Consider the following 20,257-nt stretch of genomic DNA (forward strand, 5'->3'; position numbering starts at 1 on the left):
TGTGAACATTTAGTGAACTTACGTTACATATTCTAATATCCAGTATTTTGATACTCATTCTGAGTATTCATTTACCAAATCAAGTATTTTAAAATTGAATTAGGTATTTCGCAAGTAAAACTAAGTATTTAAAAAGTTCAATGCATAGATGCGAATTTGTTTTTCTTTTAAAAATAAAAAAATATTTAAATGAAATGTACATGTCATCTAAATGCATCTTGGATAGAAATACGAGCACTTGGTGAACTTACATTGCCTACTAGAATATCCAATATTTTATTAACTTTTATGAGTATCTCAATTACCAAATCAAGCATTTAAAATTGAAATTAGGTATTTCGCAAATAAAAGTAAGTACTTCAAAATGTTCAATGTTCAGTTGCAAATTTTTTTTATAAAAAATAAAAAAATTAATTAAATGAAATGAACATGTCATCTAAATGCATCTTGGATGGAATGCGAGCATTTGGTAAACTTACGTTGTATATTCGAATATCCAGTATTTTAATACACATTCTTAGTATCTCATTTACCAAATCAAATATTTTAAAATTGAAATTAGGTATTTCGAAAATAAAACTAAGTATTTGAAAAAGTTCAATGCTTAGTTGCGAATTTTTTTTTTTAACAATAAGAAAATAATTAAATGAAATGAACATGTCATCCAAATGGATCTTGAATGGAAATGCGAGCATTTGGTGAACTTGTGTTGCATATTCGAATATTCGGTATTGTAATGCCCGGAAATTTAATCCTAATAATCTGTAATTATTGAATTATAATTTGATCTGATTATGAGAGGATTAATCGGGACACGAAATAAGAATACGTGTGAAAATGTATGTGCGAGAGCCGAAGGTCTCGCGCATATGCGCGAAGAGTAGGCGCGCATCTGCGCGAGTAAGACAGTAGCCACGATGCAAGACAGTAGCATCGGCGCACATGCGAGACTTTATGAGCGCACATGCACGAGCAATTCAGAACGGTTGGCGCACATGCGCGACTTGGATTCGCGCACATGCGCGACACAACCCGAGAGTTGTGAATAATTACTCGCGCATATGCGCCGATCAGGGGCGCGCATATGCGCGAGTGGTCGAAGGCACGAGGCAGTAGGTCTCGCGCATATGCGCGACAACTTGCGCGCATATGCGCGAGTAGTCCAGTAGCTGGATAAGGCTTCCGGCGCATATGCGCGGACTTGGAGCGCGCATATGCGCCAGTCATGCAGAACGTAAACTTGCCACTTGTCTTGTGAGGTGCGATGTGTATATATATATATATATATATACATACAAACATTTATTCAGCATTGTAAGAAGAAAACCGAGGGAAGCTGTAGATTCTTACGCCTTTTTACTTCAATCCGCCCGTCTGATTTTGAATCCGACTTCTGTACCGTGTTCCTAGCAACGTAGGCTACAACTGGACGTAAGTTTTGCTACGTTTTGACATGTTTTGAAATTAGACTATTGTCAGAATTGAATAGGATTCATATATGATGTTCTTGTCATGTTAGACATCATAGAATCGAAGTCAGATTGAGAAACAGATTGATTATGTAATTGTTATGATTTTCGATGTCGATTTGACTGAGAACTCATATCAGATATGTATGGTTATTAAGATTATGACTAGTGTCGATATTGATTATGAGTTCTGGTATTATATCCGTGATGTTTGGATTGACGGGGTTATCGAGACTGTATTGTTATACCGTCGAAACATCAGTTAATTGATATTGATCAGATTCTGTAGTGATTTCGATTATATCATGATACGGTCGATATGGATTAGAGTGTATCTTGATTGGATATCGATCAGCATATATTTCGATTTGAATATTAATCAGAACAGATATTGAATTGAGTTGAATATTGATACTATATCTGTTCGGTATTGTGATTACCAGATTGAGAATGGACCGAGATAGAGCCGGGACTTCTTCTTCTTCTTCTGAGCGAGAAGATAAAGGTATAAATTAATGTTGAGTTGGGATTGCACAACTTGAGTGAGGTTTGACTCGAGTTTCCCTAAATCACATACTTTATTTTATTGCATTGTTATTTGCATTGCATATGATTGATATTTTTGGGTCTATGGATTTATAGACAATGTATGTCTTGAGTCATAAGCGGATATGCTTAGTCGTAGACATTTATTCTTGTGACAGAAGGGCCGGATAGTGAGGACTCGTCACTGGCCCATTGCACTTTGTCACAGGACAGGATATTGGTGATAGGACCACAGTCCATGACGGTTAGGTCAGGACACTGGATGTTTGGTTATATCGACGTGGATAGAACTGGAGTCTTGTCTATTACTGTTGGTCGATATAGGAATACCACATCTGGAAACCGGGATCCCTAGGCTAGGATTGAGTCTAGTCTAAAACGTGGAGTCACGAGTCTGAGTGACGATTATATTGATTTATATTTATTGATGTTGATTATGTTCCTGACTATGGTTCATGTTCCTTGCTGTTCCTGATATTGGTACATGTTTAGAATAGGAGTTATTCTTGATATTGAGTAGGTTCCTGATATTGGTACATGCTTAGAATAGAATTTATTCTGGATATTGAATTATGTTCCGGATTAGGGTACATGTATAGAATATGATTTATTCTGGTAATGGATTTATATCATGATTTTGATATAGGATATGAATTGTTGTCTTATGCTTTTATATTGTTTATATGATGGCATGTATACATGATTTATACTGGGATATTTATATCTCACCGGAGTTATCCGGCTGTTGTCTTGTTTGTATGTGTGCATGACAACAGGTGGGCTAGGATCAGGGTCAAGAAGAGTACGAGGCTGGACTAGATAGCGTGGAGATCCGGGCTTTGAAGCAACTTAGGATTCAGCACTGACTTGTAGTTGAACCTAGTCGGATTATTGTAGATTATACAATAATTGTATGTTATGTTTAATATGTAATTTGAACTTAATTACATTACGTTTCCGCTGTATAATTTAAGAAAAAAATTTAGACCCTGTTTTATAATTGATTAATTAGTCCCAATAATGATTAAGAACTTGATTAGCGTCCGGGTCCCCCACAGGTATTTTAATACACATTCTGAGTATTTCATTTACTAAATCAAGTATTTTAAAACTAAAATTAAGTATTTCGCAATTAAAACTAAGTATTTCAAAAAGTTCAATTAGTTGATAATTTATTTTTTTAAAATAAAAAATATTTAAATTTAATTTATATGTCATCCAAATACATTGAGAATGATGAGTGGAAAGAGAAGATGCCCAACAAAAATAGGTATTTATACAGTTTTTTATTAATTAAATGGGTAAAAAGGTAAATATATATGAAACATGTAGTAAAAACTAAGTTGGTATTTTGTCAAATACTAAAATACAAAAATAAACTTATGGATATTGAATCTTAAATAAATAATAGACATAGGTATTTTTCTAGGAATTGCCATTCAAATAATTATAGTGAATTCAAAATATTTTTTAAACCAAAAAAACTTGAGCTCGCAGTTCTGTTCTCTTCTTCATGTTCTTCTCTTCCCCTTGAAAGTTGGAACTCCTCTATCTTCTCTTATCCATTTTTTCCTCTTAGCTTCGTCCATGTTGCTCTAATTTTACAGGCAACATTTCTCTTTCTCATGGTGATTAATATATAGTTGATGTATCGTTCGAAGAAGAGAAAGATTGGTAATGGCGTAAATTTCATGTGTCAATAGAGTAAAACAGTTTCACGCCATCGACAATCGCTCCATTTACTTTGATATTTTATATTTTGTCAACATTCTGACAACCAAAGTTTTATATATAAAGAGATTACATAATTCCATTATTTCAGATTACGGATGCTGACACCATTGGCTAGACTATATGCCCGCCGGAAACCGTCGGGAACTATTCGGATTTTATAAATTGGTAGAGAATACTAGAAGATATGGCTTCCTTAATCCAGCTCATAGACCTCAACTCTGTTGCTGCCTCAACAACACCGTTCGTTCACAAGAATACTTGGCGGAATTCAACTGTCAGAATTCACACGACGCCAATAAAAACAACCAGTCTACGAGAAGCCCTTTTGTCACTCTCCAACATTTTAGTTTCGAGCAGTCAGAAAAATTGCTTGGATAAAGCTTACTCATCAGTTCTTGATCTTTGTGCGAGCCAAAAGTCCCTATCACATGGCAAACAAATACATGCCCACGTTTTAAAATGCAACAATGTGCGTGATTTGCCATTCTTGGATACCAAACTTGTGCTTATGTATGGTAAATGTGGCAACTTACAGGAGGCCGAAGTGCTGTTTGAGGAAATGCTAGAAAGGAGTATTTTCACTTACAATGCAATGCTTGGTGCATATGTTTTGAATGGGAAGTCTCAGGCAGCAATTGAACTTTATGCAGAAATGAGATTCTGGGAAATTCCCTTAGACGCCCATACTTGTTGCAGTGTCTTAAAGGCTTGTGCTGGATTTAAAGATATTTACTGTGGAAGGGAAATTCATGGATTTGGCGTGAAGTTTGGGATTTCATGTAATGATATTTTTGTGAATGCACTCGCGAACATGTACACCAAGTGCAATGATCTAAATGCGGTGGTGTTGTTATTTAATAGAATGACAGGAAGAGGAGCTGAGTTGTGGAATATAATGATTTCAGCATATTCTATGAATGGGATGAGCAGAGAAGCATTAAGGCTGTTTTGGGAAATGCAAAATGTTGGTGTCACCCCTAGCACATATACTTTTGTGGCTGCTCTTCAAGCCTGTCAGGATTCATTACTTGGGATGCAAATGCACAATATCGTTCTGAAATCTCACATTTTTTCTGATCGTTATGTCGCAAATGCCTTGGTTGTCATGTACTCAAAGTTCTCTAGAATTGATGAAGCTATTAGAGTATTCACTGAAATGCCTGAGAGAGATAATGTTTCTTGGAATGCCATGTTATCTGGTTATGTTCAAAATGGCCTCTATGACGAAGCACTCAAATTCTTTCATGAGATCGTGAGTTCTGGTCAGCGCCTGGACCAGGTATCAGCAATCAGTGTTCTGTCAGCCTGTGGCAGGTCAGGGAATCTGGTGAATGGAATGGAAGTTCATGCTTGTGTTCTGAAAAATGGGATGGAATTTGATCTTCACGTAGCCAACACAGTAATTGACATGTATGCGAAGTGTTCTAAAACAAATTTCATGTATTATTCTTTTCGGAGAATTTACCACAAAGACCCTATTTCTTGGACGACAATCATTGCCGGTTATATTCAAAATTATTGTTATGAAAAGGCCTTGCAGTTATTCAAGGAAGTGCAGGTGGAGGGTGTTGATATTGATAAGATGATGCTTGAAAGTGCTCTCCTAGCTTGTCACTGGTTACATTGCATTCTAACTGTGAAAGAGATCCATGGTTACATAGTGAGAAGAGATTTTTCAGATGTTATCATACAAAACACGTTGGTTGATGTGTATGGGGATTGTGGAAAATTAGATTATGCAAGACACATATTTGGGCAAATTGAAGTTAAAAACGTTGTATCCTGGACAAGCATGATAACTTCTTATTTAGATAACGGACTTGCGTGTGAGGCTCTTCAACTTTTCTTCAACATGGTCAGGGATGATGTTGAACTGGATTCTATTGCAATCTTGACTATTCTCTCGGCAGCTGCTAATTTATCTGCCCTGAGGAAGGGTAAAGAGATTCATGGATATTTGCTGAGGAAGTACTTTCATGCAGAGGATTTGATTGCTAGCTCACTTGTGGATATGTATGCTAGCTGTGGGGATATTGATAGCTCTTATGCTGTTTTCAAATCTGTAAAACATAGAGATTTAGTCATATGGACAAGTATGATTAATGCATATGGACTGCATGGCCATGGTATGATGGCTACAAATTTATATAGAAAGATGGAGGCCAAGAACCTTTACCCTGATCATATAGCATTTTTGGCACTGCTTCATGCATGCAGTCATTCAGCATTAGTAGAAGAAGGAAAAATGTTTTTTCAACTTATGCAACAAGAATATAAATTGGATCCATGGCCTGAACACTATGCCTGTCTGGTTGATCTTCTAGGTCGCGCAAATTTTTTGGAAGAGGCATTTGATTTAGTGAGAGGCATGAGACCAGAGCCTACAGCTGCTGTCTGGTGTGCTCTTCTTGGTGCCTGCAGAATTCATTCTAATATTGAGATAGGGGAGATAGCTTCAGGGAAGCTTCTTGAAATGGATCCGGATAATCCGGGAAATTATGTGCTTGTATCTAACTTATATGCAGCTGCAGAGAGATGGGATGATGTGGAGAAAGTGAGGATGAAAATGAAAGTGAGGGGACTGAAAAAAGACCCTGCTTGTAGTTGGATAGAGGTTGGAAATAAGGTTCATAACTTTACTTCTAGGGACAGGTCTCATCCAAATTCTGATGAAATATACAAAAAGCTCTCTCAGATAACTGATAAATTGAAGAGGGATGGAGGGTATGACCCTGAAACAAAGCACGTGCTACACAATGTGGAGGAGGAAGAGAAAGTAAAGATGCTTTACAGTCATAGTGAAAGGCTTGCAATTGCGTATGGTTTACTTGTTACTCCAAAAGAAAAGCCAATACGGGTCACGAAGAATCTCCGGGTGTGCGGTGATTGCCATTCTTTTACTAAGCTTGTTTCAAAATTTTGTGAAAGGGATATCATTGTTAGAGATGCAAACAGGTTTCACAGTTTTAAAGACGGGGTATGTTCCTGTGGAGATTTTTGGTAGACCCTTGAAAATTTGTAACATTACTTGCACCCGAAGAACGTATTGATGAACTGTGCCCTGTTTCACTTTCACCTCATAATGCCGTGTAGTGATCAAGGGCCTGATTTCATGGGTGATGTATTAGTGATGGAGAGAGTGTGCTTTGTACGTGGTACCATATATGGAATTTGTGGGGACAATTAATATATGAGAACCAAACAGTTAAATTTTACAATTTACATACTAATTTCGAATTCTCTTGACATTCTAGCTTCTAATTGCCTTTTTCAAAGAAACAATATTCAAACTTAAAGCACCCATATGAGAAGATAAACTTGTTTCTCAGTCCAGTCAGAATTGTTTTATTTATAATTAACCCATAATTTCCATTAACAATTCCAGTTTTCAACCAATGTCGGCGGCATAATGTAATGTAGTGGAAGATACAAAGAATCACTGCAGATTGGGGGATTGAACAAAATCCCAGGAGGCAACAGTTTTTGCAGTGACTATAGAAATGAATTTGCTACTCATCTCTCTGTGTATGTATATTTCAACTGAAAATGGTGTAGTAGCGGATGCATAAGAAATTTGAAGGCACTTTTTCAAATGGAACTCCCCGAATGACGGTGCCTGTCTCGCTTCATTGCAATTTTTTTAGGAATAATGTGATTTCTTGTGTTATGGTAACTAAATCTAGCTGAAAACATTTACAATGACACTTGTGTGGCAGTGCTGGTGATGAATGGAGAGGGGGGGCTCTTTTCTTTTGAAGTATAGATAGATAGATACAGTTACCAAACATTACTTTATTCTATAATCCTAATAGTATATTGTGTAGAATATAGAAATGGTGTTAAAATTGGAATGCTCTTCAAGCAGTCCCCTGAAATGTCGGTCTTTGTTACTTGCAGGAAGCCCAGAGTGTTTCTTCAATTTGTTATTTCTTAAACAATGAGATGAAAGTATGCTCTATAACTTGATGCTTTTTTAAAGGTTAACGAAGCTAGATGTCACGAGTCTCTCAGTGCCAAGAATAGAACCTGAAATGGTGTCTATTTGTTGTTAGTACTGGTGAAAAAACTTCAACTCAGTGAAATTTAACGCATTTTACCATGTGCATGGTGTTTTAGGAAGTGCATAAAAATATGGATCGGCTTCAGAAATGGAATTCTCGAATGGTGGTCTTAGTTACTTGTATGTATTTTCCCTACTCTCCGATGTGTAAGTTTCTTCCCAAACCAGGTCAATGGAGATTCTATTTGCCTGAATCTCGCTTTTTTCGACTTAGAAACCTTACCTTCAGCAATCTTTCTGTCGAATTATAGGTAATGTTTGGATATCTTTTCTTCAAGGTTCTCGTGAAGGACAGTGTTTTATGTCAGATTATTCCAATGTCTAGTTGTCTACTCGGACTTGACTGCAACAGAAAGAAGTTGAGAAGGGACAACGTTTCTTGACAATCCATCACATAAATTTGTGTGTATCCCTTAGCTACCACTTTACTTGTCTCTGTTTGACATGCCATCTGCATTATATTCTTCTGTGAACACTCACATCCCACGTTTTTCCCACATTTTGGTAAATCTACAAGTTTCAATGTCTTATTTTTGTCCAAGGGCCGCATTTCAATATCCACTGCATTTTTCCTACTCTCACAAGATAATGTTATGGGGCAAGAAACTAGATCCAGGCATGTAAGAATTATCATATGGGGACATTTTTTCAAATGACACAAATTATCATAATGCGTGTTTCTAATTTTTTCATAGTTTGAATCTAATATCACTTGTAGGGGAGGCGATGAGAAGCCCAACAATGTATTGAAAGGACTCTGTATTGATATATTAACTATTTTCTTTGTATGTGTACAGCCGAACACAACTATCATGATACCAAACTCAGATGTGGGGCAAGATTTTAGTTTGAATTGGAAAATCAACTGAGCAATAATATATCAAGATGTAGTTTGAATTGGAAACTCAACTGAGCAATAATATATCAATTGTTTACCAAAATTTGACAGAATATGGGCACCACTTCTCCAACCAATCAAAACTGGAGCAGGCTGTATAAGGGACTATGCAAATCAAGCCTGATTGATTCAATAAAGACTAATCGATAGGCCAACACATTGATTGTCTGACACTTTCATATGTTTGCTGATTACTTCATGGATTTTGATTTTATGATTTAGTCCTTCTGAAAACTGATAATCTGCATTTCACTTTCTATATTTTGATTACGATGACCATGTCTCTGCATATAATGTGGGAACTGATCTCCATTAGATGACCTGGAAACACCATGCATGATGCATTTTACGACATTGCGCTTCCCTGAGGTCTTCTAATAAATTTTTTGGTTTACAGGGACCAAGAGATGTAGTAGTGAACATCAGATTCAGTTCAAAAGGGGAAAACCACTTTATATTGTATTAACTGGAATTGCATAAACTTCAATCATTTGAAAGCGTCTAATCAATCCATGACTATCGATCATGCCTGTACATTTGAAAGAAAAAGAGAATAAAGATACATTTAGCTTGATTTACATTCACATATGGTCCATGACAACTTTTCCTTTTACATTTTCTTCTTCATACAGCAATATGTACTTATAGTTTTATTTCCAAATGGAATTATATTAACTATTAGGCATGTTCTTCTGATGTATAATTGGTGAAACGTTGTTTTCAATAATATAAATGTTGAACCACCAGTTCGTCGCAGAAATGATAATTTCTAATTTGTATGACAAAAACTTGAAGTGCATGTGAACACCATTTCCTCCAACATCGATAGATACTTTATCCTGGTGATATCCTGAATTGTTGTTCTGCATGCTGGAGGCAGACATATTTGTATCGAAAAACAGTAATTAAGATATTTTTGTCGATGAGGGGACATCTGTTTTTAGTAGTGTGTATGTTAATGTGACCCTAATAAAACTTCACCCTCAGATCAGTCAAATGTCGCTTTGGCTTCTGGATTACTGGACGGAATGCAGGACAAAATTGTAGAAGTTTGCTATTTTGTTTTTTTCTATTTTTATCTTCTTCGTCGCTTTTGGTTCATAAAATTTTTGTTTGCTAGTTCAAATCAAACCTGCTGTATTTATGAGGTGTTACACCAAACTCTCTGATCGTTTGGGAGGGTTCCAATCTCTTGTCTTTTACCCGAACTGGTTTTGTTTCCTGCTTTAATGATTCTATTGCAGAGAGATCTGCTGTTCTCTTTTCGCCTTGGATCTTCTTTCTTTCCTCCTCATTCGGTTACTATCTATACATCTTTCAGCTATTTCACTAGAAAATTGTGAGCTTTAATAATGCATCAACCAAAGTCCTTGGCCAGAAATCTAAGGAGAATAAAATTGCTGCAGAAGATTTGTGTATTATTTTTTAGCGTGGATATTGTTTTTTCCTTTCGCTGAAGAGTTTGATTTTAAATTTTGAGATTATTGACATTCTTCTGGTAGACTTCATGCGATACATTGTTTGATAACCAGTTGTTACCATGGAGCACTCTTCTGAACAAGGTATCTCTTACTCTTTTACTTGTTTGTTCATTCAATATCTCTTAATACCTTTCTATCTAAAAATAAGGAAGTTATTCTCCCACTCCTATATTTATTGTTTTTCACCTTCCCCGAGTGCTTACTTTTGAGGTCGGGACTGAATGAGGGATACATCATCTATCCGTTATAGAAACTTAATAATTTTTAGCATGCTCCGCAAACATTTTAACAACCCTGCTGGTTATGCCCATAGAACAATATTTCATTGTTTTTGGATATGCGACCATGATATGATCATAACATTTGCCTACGATACTTTACCATTTTTTTGAACTTCTTGATTTAAGAAAGGAATTGCTATTTTCCGGTCGACAGACTTTTTATGCTAAAGTTAATGCCTCTTAGTCGATTCTGTTTAATCCTAGTGCCAGATGAGCTAATGAGGTGGTCTCTCCCCTTCTTGCTGCACTGGTGCGTTACATAGATTTGCTATTCAAGAAGTTTGGCCCAATATTAGGGTGACTAATTATTGGTGAAAATCAATCCTATATGCATAATTTACAGAAATTTTCGTTTATCGTCTAGTCATGTCTTGCAAATTCAAATTAAGATTTAATTTTTCTTGATTTCAACTCACACATTACCTGTTTATTCTGGAACTAAACCTTATGGTAGATTTTCTTTTAAACGAGGAACTTCTATTGTCTGGCCTTTTTCTATTAACTACTGCATTGCACCTAATGAACTCTGTTAGTATTACTGTCATCGACGTTATCATCTCAGATCTGTTCGTTTATCCTCTTTAACTTTTTAGCTCAAGAATTTGCTTTATTCGTTACAAACTTGTAAAAGAATCATAAAAGACACAAGAATATACATCTCTTGTGGGTGGAGCCAAGATTGATTCCAAAATTATCTTGAACTTGGCTTTGAATTATTGGGATATCTGCTTTGACTTACCCTTGATTCATTGCCTTGGTGACACTCAAGAGTTATCTGAAAAAAAGTGAGTACTAATGAAGTTGCATTGGGATTTGCAGCAGAAGGGGAAAAGGTCTAAAAGCAAAGCAAAGAAGGTCTGATGATTATGGGATTTGGAAGAAAGAAGGAAAAGAATGAAAGGTTTGGTCAGTGGGGGATGATATTCTCTTATGAAATACTGACATATGCAAAGTCTTTTAGGCAAAGAGAGAGGGGAAGAAGAGAGAATAGAATAGAAGCTTTTTAGCCTGTCTGCTTGTGCTCCACAAAGATGGAAAGAATATGTCTTTTCTACGAGGCAAATTGGCATGTTTTATATCTAAACTTGGGGAGTCTCAAAAACTTATAAAATGAAAGTTGTAAGTCTCCTAAAATATATTGATTGATTGATCATTAAATTAACGGATCTTCCGTCGTGTATTATTTTCTACAAGCTTGGATGTATCACCGTAGCTGCATGGTAACTCTTGCTTCTCTACTTTTCATGCTTAATTCTCATTTTATTAAAAAAAAAAATTGTGGGATGTTGAGTATATCTCTTAAATTTGGCGTGCTTATCAAAAATCTGTTTGATTCTCATCTTTTGCTCTTTCATGTGGGGTGGTGAATATACTTGGTAAAGGTGATGATGCTTATTCTTGGTGGACTTTTATACTTTTTTTCATTTCATTTCATTTCAAAGAACTTAATTAAAACACACAATTTACATGGAAAGTTATATATTAATTACAAACTTAATTCATCTGTGCATGAAAGCAAAAAGTTATATACAGTATTTTAATGACAAACCGTGTGCTTACAGGACGTATTTATGTAAGGACACATGGTGCATGCATGAGCAAAGTAAACTATTTTGGGGACTTTGCACGGAATTTGAGAAAGAGTGTTAAGCAAATTAAAAGGGTCGGGTCCCCGGCTAGAATGGTAAATTGATAATCCGTTGACATTTTGATTTTACATTTGAATATATATCTTTTTCTTTTTGCTTGAACCACTAATTCTCGGACCACCACTAACCAAAGAGAGCTAGACACCTCTCTTTTAACTCACGCTTACTGCATTTTTTACAATTTCATCTTCTTCTTTACATAAAGACCACAACCCATTCCTTTTTATTTTCTTGTACCACAACAAACTAAAGGGATGTATATAGACAATTTTTTGTGTGTTTAGATTAGATTTTCAAAAATAAATTAATACGGGATATGTAGCATACATGTAAGACTTGGTTACAGGTTCTAAACTGCAGGCTTCTCTCAATTGTTTTGTCATTGGATAGAACTACAATCATGAACTCGACGAGATGATGCCACAATTCATATATATAACTTGATTTTTGACTAACATATTTCATTGCTATATTGGAAGGATCTTTAGTGAAAGATTTTCAACATTGTGATATTTACGAAAATAATATTGATTGATCAACTAATAAATGTCCGCTAGCATCACATGATTTGTATTATAGCTCGAAAATGAAGCACTAGCCATCACAACGGCGATAAAAATAACAACGGATAATTCATTTTTATTATGGTTTTTTGTCTCTCATGGATTTTGTAAAGATCAATAGCTAGCGATCTTCAACTATTTCCCCATGTTCCCGAGTAGGTTTCAGAAAATCCAAACCCTTGATGCTTCAACAATGCACGATCATGATCATATGCCACTAATTCTCCACCGTTCGTGAAGGATAGTATTTCCCTCGCATTCCTATTGCATGCCCCGCCATTGCCACCATCTCCTCCGCCGCATTGATCTTCCTTCAGCCCCAGAAAATCCCTTGTCACATTATCATTGTTGTGCCAAATCCCTGGTGCTGCCACAGCGTGATGCATATGCATCATGTCCAGGTGAGCCATGTTGGAGCCCAGATGACCCAAGGTGGCCCCCATCGTGGCCGCCTTCTGGAGGAGTGAGGTGGCTGAGAGGCTGCCGGAGAAACTGACATGAAAGTTCTCCAATGGGGACGTCATAAGATTTTGTTCTTGGTAGAGTGGTGAAGAGAAGGGAATGTAGAGGGTTTCAGGTTTGATGAAGGGATTGGAGTCGGGGTTCTGGGGTGGTGGATCCCAGGAGTTTAGGGGAATGTGGCAGTTGTGCGAAGCCAATGGGAGGAGAGGCGGGTGCTGCACTAGCGGTTCGTGGTGCTCTAAATTATGGAAATGTAGGGGGTGGTGGTGATTTGGTGGTGGCAAGGTGGCAGCAGAGAGCCTGGCGCTTTCTTGAGCTAAAGCATCACAAAATGCCCTGTGGGTTATGAAACTATCCTTCCTGCAATATTTTAACGTAAAAGTTTCTTTTGATGTTGCCATGGAGAAAAAAAACAAAATATTCAAAGAAAATTAATAAAATACATGCAAGATGTTTGACTTACTAATCATGTATTGTATTATATCTTATCGCATCAGCTGAATAAAAGAATTATTTCACATGTTAAGACTAATATATTATTGTATTATGCGTGTATTAATATATTTTATAGTTATAGAAAACTCACTCTCTCATATATATTTCTGTACTTGAAAAAACTATGACGCAATAATATGGTGATTATTGGTGTTTGAGAGAGAGAGATTTGAATGAGGTCTGCATGAAATAAGCAGGTATATCCTCATGCACGAATCCAAATTCTATTATGTTATGTGTAGCTGTAACAAGAAGGAACCGACATGCCTGTCTACGTATGCATGACTTTAGCAGATTCTATTATTAGGTTCAAATTTTTTACAGCTTCTCTCACTGTGAAAAAAAAAAAAAAGAAAAAGAAAATTGATTTTTTATGATAATTTTTGTGACAATTTTCTGCCACAACAACGTAAAAGCAAGTATCAAGAACACATAGTTGGTTATGAAGTTCCTTTTAATCACACCAAGTACACGCACTAGAAAAAGTTCAAAAAGACTGTTGCATGCAAACCTTAATTTGCATCGTGTTGTTCACCATGATTCTTGATTTCAGTCGATAAAGTCTGAGTTAACCTACTTTTCTCAGTGGTTAAAGTTATATTTTTTTCCTAAAAAATTACGCATAAGATTGAGTTTTCTGAACAAATATATGGTTAAACTGAAGTATCGATCGATAAGGGAAGAAAGAGATCATTAATTGAAATACCTGGAGAAAATGGTTCCACAATCACACTTGTATTCTCTAGTTCCACAAGTTTTAGAATGTGCTTTCCAATCTGATTGAACAGCATAGATCTTGGAACATTTGTCACATTTCCATTTCTTCTCCCCATGTTTCCTGGAATAATGTTTCTTGATTCCTGTCAAATCACCTAAAGCCCTCGAAGGATGGTGATGAACACATGTAGTCTCAGGGCAAACATAGGCTTTCTTCTTGTTAACTTCTTTGCTGTTTCTCTGCTTCAGTTTCCATGGAAGATTGTGTCCTCTTCTGTGAAGCTGAAGATTTTGATCTCTCTGGAAACCCTTTTTGCACACCTCACAAACATATCTGTTAGTAGCCAAAAGGGTTCTTGGAGACAATGCGATTACTTCTGCTTCAGGATCTGAAGTATAAAATAAATTAACGAAGATCCCATAAATTTTATATGAATTCTAAAACAAATGTTTTTAAATAATTACCTGGATTTCCCGGAAGGTTTCTCTTCTTCTTCTTCTTCATCTTCAGTGGTTCTTGATTGGTTAGAATAGAATTATTCATGAACACAGAATTTGAGAAACCAAAATTTTGAACCCTATGGCCAGATGAAACACTATCTTCCTCAGAAACACAGGTCGAATTGGACATCGCTGCAAGAAACATGACTTTCAAGAAGTTGAAGAAGATAGAAATATAATGAAACAACACTAATTCAGTAATTTAGTTTTTGCAATTTTCTTTTATTGTCACCAACCTTATTAAAAGCCCTTAAACTGAAATCAACAGGTGTAAATACAAACAATCCAAGATAGCTGAATCCCACCTGTGTACACAACAAAGAAGTGGTGCTTTTTAAAACAGGCGGCCGTAGAATTCAGCAGTGGAAATCAGGAATATATAATTCAATGCAAACAAATGGCAAAGACAAAACTTTTAATTTTATTTTCTAGAAATTAATTATGCAAAGCAAGAGAAAAAAAATCTTGTGAAAAAAAAAAAAAAAAAAAAAAACACGTTGATGATCTCTAATTCCTCCACGCACTCGAAATTAATTAGCATGGGAAGAACAGACGCTCGATAGTTTGTAGCTATCAGTACTGTCTCTATATATTTATACGTGCAAGGAGAGGTGGTAGGGTACATGTACAGTGAAAGTGAGAACAAATTATTATGTATATTTTATATTGATGAACAGCTTTCTGTTGTGTTATTAATATATTTTAAATGTGCAAACATAACTTTTATCATTTTAAACAATCCAACTTTTACTTATCAATTATTATATTTTCATATATATATATATATATATATATATATAACCAAAGAGAGATACAAAGTTTTGACATCTCTCTCTCGAGATCTAAAATTATGGAGTAAAATGATAATTAAAATAGTCTCACAAAGCTACATACAAGGATATGATAATTAATTATCAATATTAAGTTTTTTTCTGGTGAAAAAAAAAAAGAAAAAAGAAAAAGAAGTGCTTTGGGCACTTTCTGTCATTTCTTTCGTTACTGTCATAAAACACCCAAATCCTTAAAAGGGTATTTGATTTGAATGGAATGAGTTTGTATTAAAAGGAGGAATTGCTAACAAAGAAATTGATTGCGTAAAAAAAACTTATAAAATATAGAGTCGTAAAAGGCCTAAAGGATAAAGGGCAAAGCACCTATGCATTTGTCTAACTTTATTTGAATGTAGACCACCAATATTTATCATCATCATTATTTAATTATTATTACAATGTTACATACCAATCATTTATTTTTTTTATATCCAATAATAATAATAATAATAATAATAATAATAAAGATTGGTCCAACTGTACTGAACTGCTGGGCTGTCAAGAAATACGCCACCTAAGAAATCAAGGCTTACACATAAGAGCAGCCCATCGTATAAGAATGGTTTGGATCGATGATTTTTTTTAGGATAAGCTAAAAAGAAGCTTATATTTCAGATACAACAAAAACTAGTAAGAAGTATGTGTCTCGCACGTGAATGCCCATTGAATAATATATGAAGACTAAGTTTCATGTGAGATCGTTTCACGGATCTTAATTTGTGAGACGGATCAACCCTATCCATATTCACAATTAAAAATAATACTCTTAGTATAAAAAATATATTTTTTATAGATAACACCGTATCACACAATTTTTTGCAATATATAAATTATGGAAATTATTCCCCATAATAAGATATTGTTTTCTATTTTAGAGGGATAAATTTTTTGAAGCAGTTGGTTCTTTTCTGGAATGCTAAAATTATGAGCATTTTTAAGCTACTAAAATTTTATTATAATTACTTGTGTATCTCATGTTTAATATTAAGTTCGACTAAACAAATTTTTGTTTATCCCAAATAATTATAAATACAAACTCAACTCAGACAAATATTATGTTCAAAGACATTCGAATAGATCCAAAATTACACATCAAAGATATGCAGAAAATTGTTAGAATTCTACATATCTTCTTTTAACACAGTCTAATTAGGAACAAATATAGACTACTCCTTCCTATTCGACGTACTCCAGAAGAAAATGGAGCCCAAACAACGTGGCAAACTACATTTGCACTCATCAAGAATCAGTGCTAAAAAGTTTTTTTGTCCCAAAAACACAGCATCATTTGGGGCTCCAACCCAAGAACCCCGACCGATCCGCCAAGAAGTTCTTGGTCTAATCTTTCATTCAGTAACTCTTCCCAAAAACCATCGTCCAGTTCTTTATCATAACTCCCTAATTGGGTAAGTTCCCGTTCTTCTTCGTCTCCATCTTCCTGTTCCCATTTTGCCTTGCCGAACCCCTGCATCTCCAAAGCAAGTGCCTCCAACTCAGACACCTGGTAGTTATATGGAACAGACTCACCAAATTCTAATGGTTCCGGCTTGATGGGATTCTTCCCTCTGTTGGTTCGGCTTGATTCACCATATTCGATCGGTCTATGCCTCTTCTTAGAAACAGCTTCTTCGAGTTCTTTTCTCTTCTCCTTAAGCTGGACTAATTGATGAATAAATTCAGGATTCTGCATTGCTATTGCCAAGAAACTCATCATTTGCTGCTGCTTCCTCTCCGTTCCTTGTAGCTTGAACTCAATGTGCTGAAGGTAAGCTCTAGTGTTCTGTTGCTGCTGCCTAAGCTTCACAAGTTCCATCATCAACACATGCTTATCACATCTCAATCGATCAATTTCCACATCTACTCCGAAACTTCCGACTTCGACGACACATGATGGTTCAGCTTGATCTTGCTGTGGGGGAAGAGATTGAGAGGGTGCTTTTCTTCTCCTAATTATGTTCTTCAGAAGATGCTTTTGGGTTCCAAGAAATGCCTCGTTTGCGAATTCCCATTTGTCCGGATCGATCTTTCTGAAGCCCTGCAGGGATCAAGATTCCAGATTTTTTTTAGCAATATTTCAGGAATTCATCCAAATAATACCTTCAAGAATTGATTGTTGGTGTGGTTTTTCACTGAAGAATGAACGGCTTCATAATTTTGTAGAATTTGTCATGTGAATCTTCATCAAGAATCTTTGCATATTCAGAACCTCTAGGAACATGAACAAAGTGGTTGTAAAGGATTAACAGCAGAAAATAAATAACATTGTTTCGATTAAAACTAATTGATTGTTCTCAGCAATATATTACTAACAACTTTAATAAAAACATCTGCATGGCATGATCTCACGAATATTCAAATACACACCAAATTAACTATATATATCGATGGCATTTGCAAATTCTTATACCTTCACAGCTTATCCAGAGTGGTTAATCCATGCATTCTAAGAAACTCAATATCATTCAGAAAAGGAACTGAGACCTTCGAAACCCCAATTGCTCACGTTTAAAGATTTTGTTTTATTTTTCTCAAATAACATTAAGAGAGATACATATTCAAACATCAGCCCACTTCCTTAATTACATAAAATATACATATATACATACTATATATACATGTACATTCACATGGACAGAGACATACTTATATATACACACATACAAAGACACAATATACAAATGTCATATGCGTGTCCTCTCCGTGTACAGACACGTTGAAACTAGACGTGGCCATGACTGTCTTTTTCTAAATATTATATTAATACGATTTTGTATATATAATTTTTTACACCAAGTTGGCAAGTTGCAATAATATCTTTGAGACGTGCAAGTTGGTAATATTCTGCACTTTGGGCCCCATATGATCGAGATGGACACGTAGCTCACACCAAATCCACAATCTGCCACTTGGTTATTTCTTAAATATACATGTCAATTAACAGAAACGAAAGAAAATCAAAAGTAAATTAGAAAATACAGACACCGAATACAATTTCAAGTATTATGATCTAGACAACTGTAAGCAGCAAAATTCAGTAACTTGATGGTAAAAAGGAGAAAATGTAAATTAACAAATTATCATCTTACAACTTTCCTAGTTGAAAAGAAAAATATTAATAATTTTTTTCCTCAAGAACATCGATGATAACAAACTACTCAAAATAAATTCCAGTGAAATAATCTCCATCTGTTTTTTTTATTAATAAAAAAGAATAAAAAGAGGAACTTACATAGGTATTAAGCTGTCTAACAAAGCTGGAGAAATTGTTGTGCTTAAAGTAATTGGGAAGAACACTTGTGCAAAACGAGTGAGGATCCCAAACAACGAAGCTTTGACCTCCTCTGCTCCACGAAACTATGTGATTCGTCTTCTGATCATCCACCATATCATATGTCTTCGTCAGGAACGGCGGCGGACCCAGCTCATGCAACCCTTCTGTCGCCCGAGGCTGCCCCCGATCACTGATTGCCTGCTGCCATGGCGGATACTCTTCTTTGCCTGAAAAGCTCGTCGGGTCCATCACATCTAAATATATGAAGGGATTAATTGTTTCTGACAGATCATTCAGATGAATATAATGAAAAAGGAGTATAATTTACCAGTTCTTGAATATTATGGAACAGTGCCTGAAGACCTTTAAGAAATTGGGATTTGTGGGCTGATACGTTCTATATAAGCTGAAGCTTCTAAAAATAAATTAAAGAGTGGAAAGCTCTAGATTTCGAAGTTGGCAGGTTCCTAGAACCTTCTGGACTTTGAGAACCACGGGGGTTATGCCTCACTTATAATATATAATTCATATATATATATATATATATATATATATGATTTTATGGTTTGTACAAAAAAAATATATATATCAACCATATTTTCTTTTTCTTGGTGTGAAGTGTAACACATACACACACACTCATATATATGTGTTACACTTCACCAAGAAAAAGAAAATATGGTTGATATATGTATGTGTTACACTTCACACCAAGAAAAAGAAAATATGGTTGATATATATATATATATATATATATATATATATATATATATATATATATATATATATATATATATATATATATATATATTATAATAATAATAATAATAATAATAATAATAAGGTGTGGCTTTAAATCAAGTTTAAATTATCTTTAATTTCACTTCACTCAAAAATGGGTTTGAGTCAATCTCAAAGAGAAAATAATATTAAGAATTTTTTTTGCATCTATTGGTTTCACATATCTTTTTAATTGAAAATATTATTTTTATGATTACTTGTGTATACATAATAAATATAGTTTGAAGTTGAGATATAAATGGATAATAAGAAGGTAAGATGAAAATATTTGATGTTTTTCATTATTGGGTAGAGTTATTACATGTGGATGATTTGATGACTTTCACGAATTATAACTGTAGGAATGTAAATAAGCCGAGCCGAGCCGAGCCGAGCCGAACAGTATCAGACTCGGGCTCGTTACGAGCCTTTGGTTTGAAGCTCGGGCTCGGCTCGTTCGGAAATTATGAAGCTCGGGCTCGGCTCGTTAAAAACCGTCGCTGTTAGCGACGGATTGTTT

General features: G+C 35.3%; 3 protein-coding genes across 32 annotated transcripts; 1 reads left to right on the top strand and 2 right to left on the bottom strand.

Annotated features, from left to right (window-relative positions):
• The first annotated feature begins 3,505 nt into the window (after nucleotides 1–3,505).
• Nucleotides 3,506–12,378, top strand: LOC140833718 (pentatricopeptide repeat-containing protein At3g63370, chloroplastic). Of its 27 annotated transcripts, none has more exons than XR_012118539.1 (5): nucleotides 3,507–6,726; nucleotides 7,647–7,697; nucleotides 7,866–10,269; nucleotides 11,292–11,370; nucleotides 12,032–12,375. XR_012118539.1 is itself a non-coding variant. In XM_073198045.1 (4 exons), exons 1-4 carry the CDS (start codon nucleotides 3,934–3,936, stop codon nucleotides 8,132–8,134), a joined length of 3,009 nt encoding a protein of 1,002 aa, XP_073054146.1. In that variant the 5' UTR covers nucleotides 3,507–3,933; the 3' UTR covers nucleotides 8,135–11,662. The 27 variants fall into 27 exon arrangements, 14 of the variants coding, with proteins under 14 accessions (XP_073054150.1, XP_073054146.1, XP_073054148.1 ...); XR_012118538.1 differs by having other exon boundaries at nucleotides 11,289–11,370; nucleotides 12,032–12,374; XR_012118535.1 differs by having other exon boundaries at nucleotides 7,866–11,370; nucleotides 12,032–12,378.
• Nucleotides 12,379–12,644: 266 nt separating this feature from the next.
• LOC140833719 (protein indeterminate-domain 12-like) lies at nucleotides 12,645–15,429 on the bottom strand. Of its 4 annotated transcripts, none has more exons than XM_073198062.1 (5): nucleotides 15,381–15,429; nucleotides 15,093–15,161; nucleotides 14,821–14,988; nucleotides 14,345–14,744; nucleotides 12,645–13,503 (listed from the first exon to the last, which is right to left on the bottom strand). In XM_073198062.1, the coding sequence occupies exons 3-5, from the start codon at nucleotides 14,984–14,986 to the stop codon at nucleotides 12,813–12,815; spliced, it is 1,257 nt and encodes a 418-aa protein (XP_073054163.1). In that variant the 5' UTR covers nucleotides 14,987–14,988; nucleotides 15,093–15,161; nucleotides 15,381–15,429; the 3' UTR covers nucleotides 12,645–12,812. The 4 variants fall into 4 exon arrangements, with proteins under 4 accessions (XP_073054163.1, XP_073054162.1, XP_073054160.1 ...); XM_073198061.1 differs by having other exon boundaries at nucleotides 15,357–15,410; XM_073198059.1 differs by lacking the exon at nucleotides 15,381–15,429 and having other exon boundaries at nucleotides 15,093–15,349.
• Nucleotides 15,430–16,753: 1,324 nt separating this feature from the next.
• On the bottom strand, nucleotides 16,754–19,320 carry LOC140833720 (heat stress transcription factor A-7a-like). Its single transcript, XM_073198063.1, has 2 exons — nucleotides 18,916–19,320; nucleotides 16,754–17,721 (listed from the first exon to the last, which is right to left on the bottom strand). Exons 1-2 carry the CDS (start codon nucleotides 19,204–19,206, stop codon nucleotides 16,939–16,941), a joined length of 1,074 nt encoding a protein of 357 aa, XP_073054164.1. The 5' UTR covers nucleotides 19,207–19,320; the 3' UTR covers nucleotides 16,754–16,938.
• Between the last annotated feature and the right edge of the window lie 937 nt (nucleotides 19,321–20,257).

The sequence above is a fragment of the Primulina eburnea genome, chromosome 6 (genome assembly GCF_022965805.1).
Source record: "Primulina eburnea isolate SZY01 chromosome 6, ASM2296580v1, whole genome shotgun sequence".
Classification (NCBI taxonomy): domain Eukaryota; kingdom Viridiplantae; phylum Streptophyta; class Magnoliopsida; order Lamiales; family Gesneriaceae; genus Primulina; species Primulina eburnea.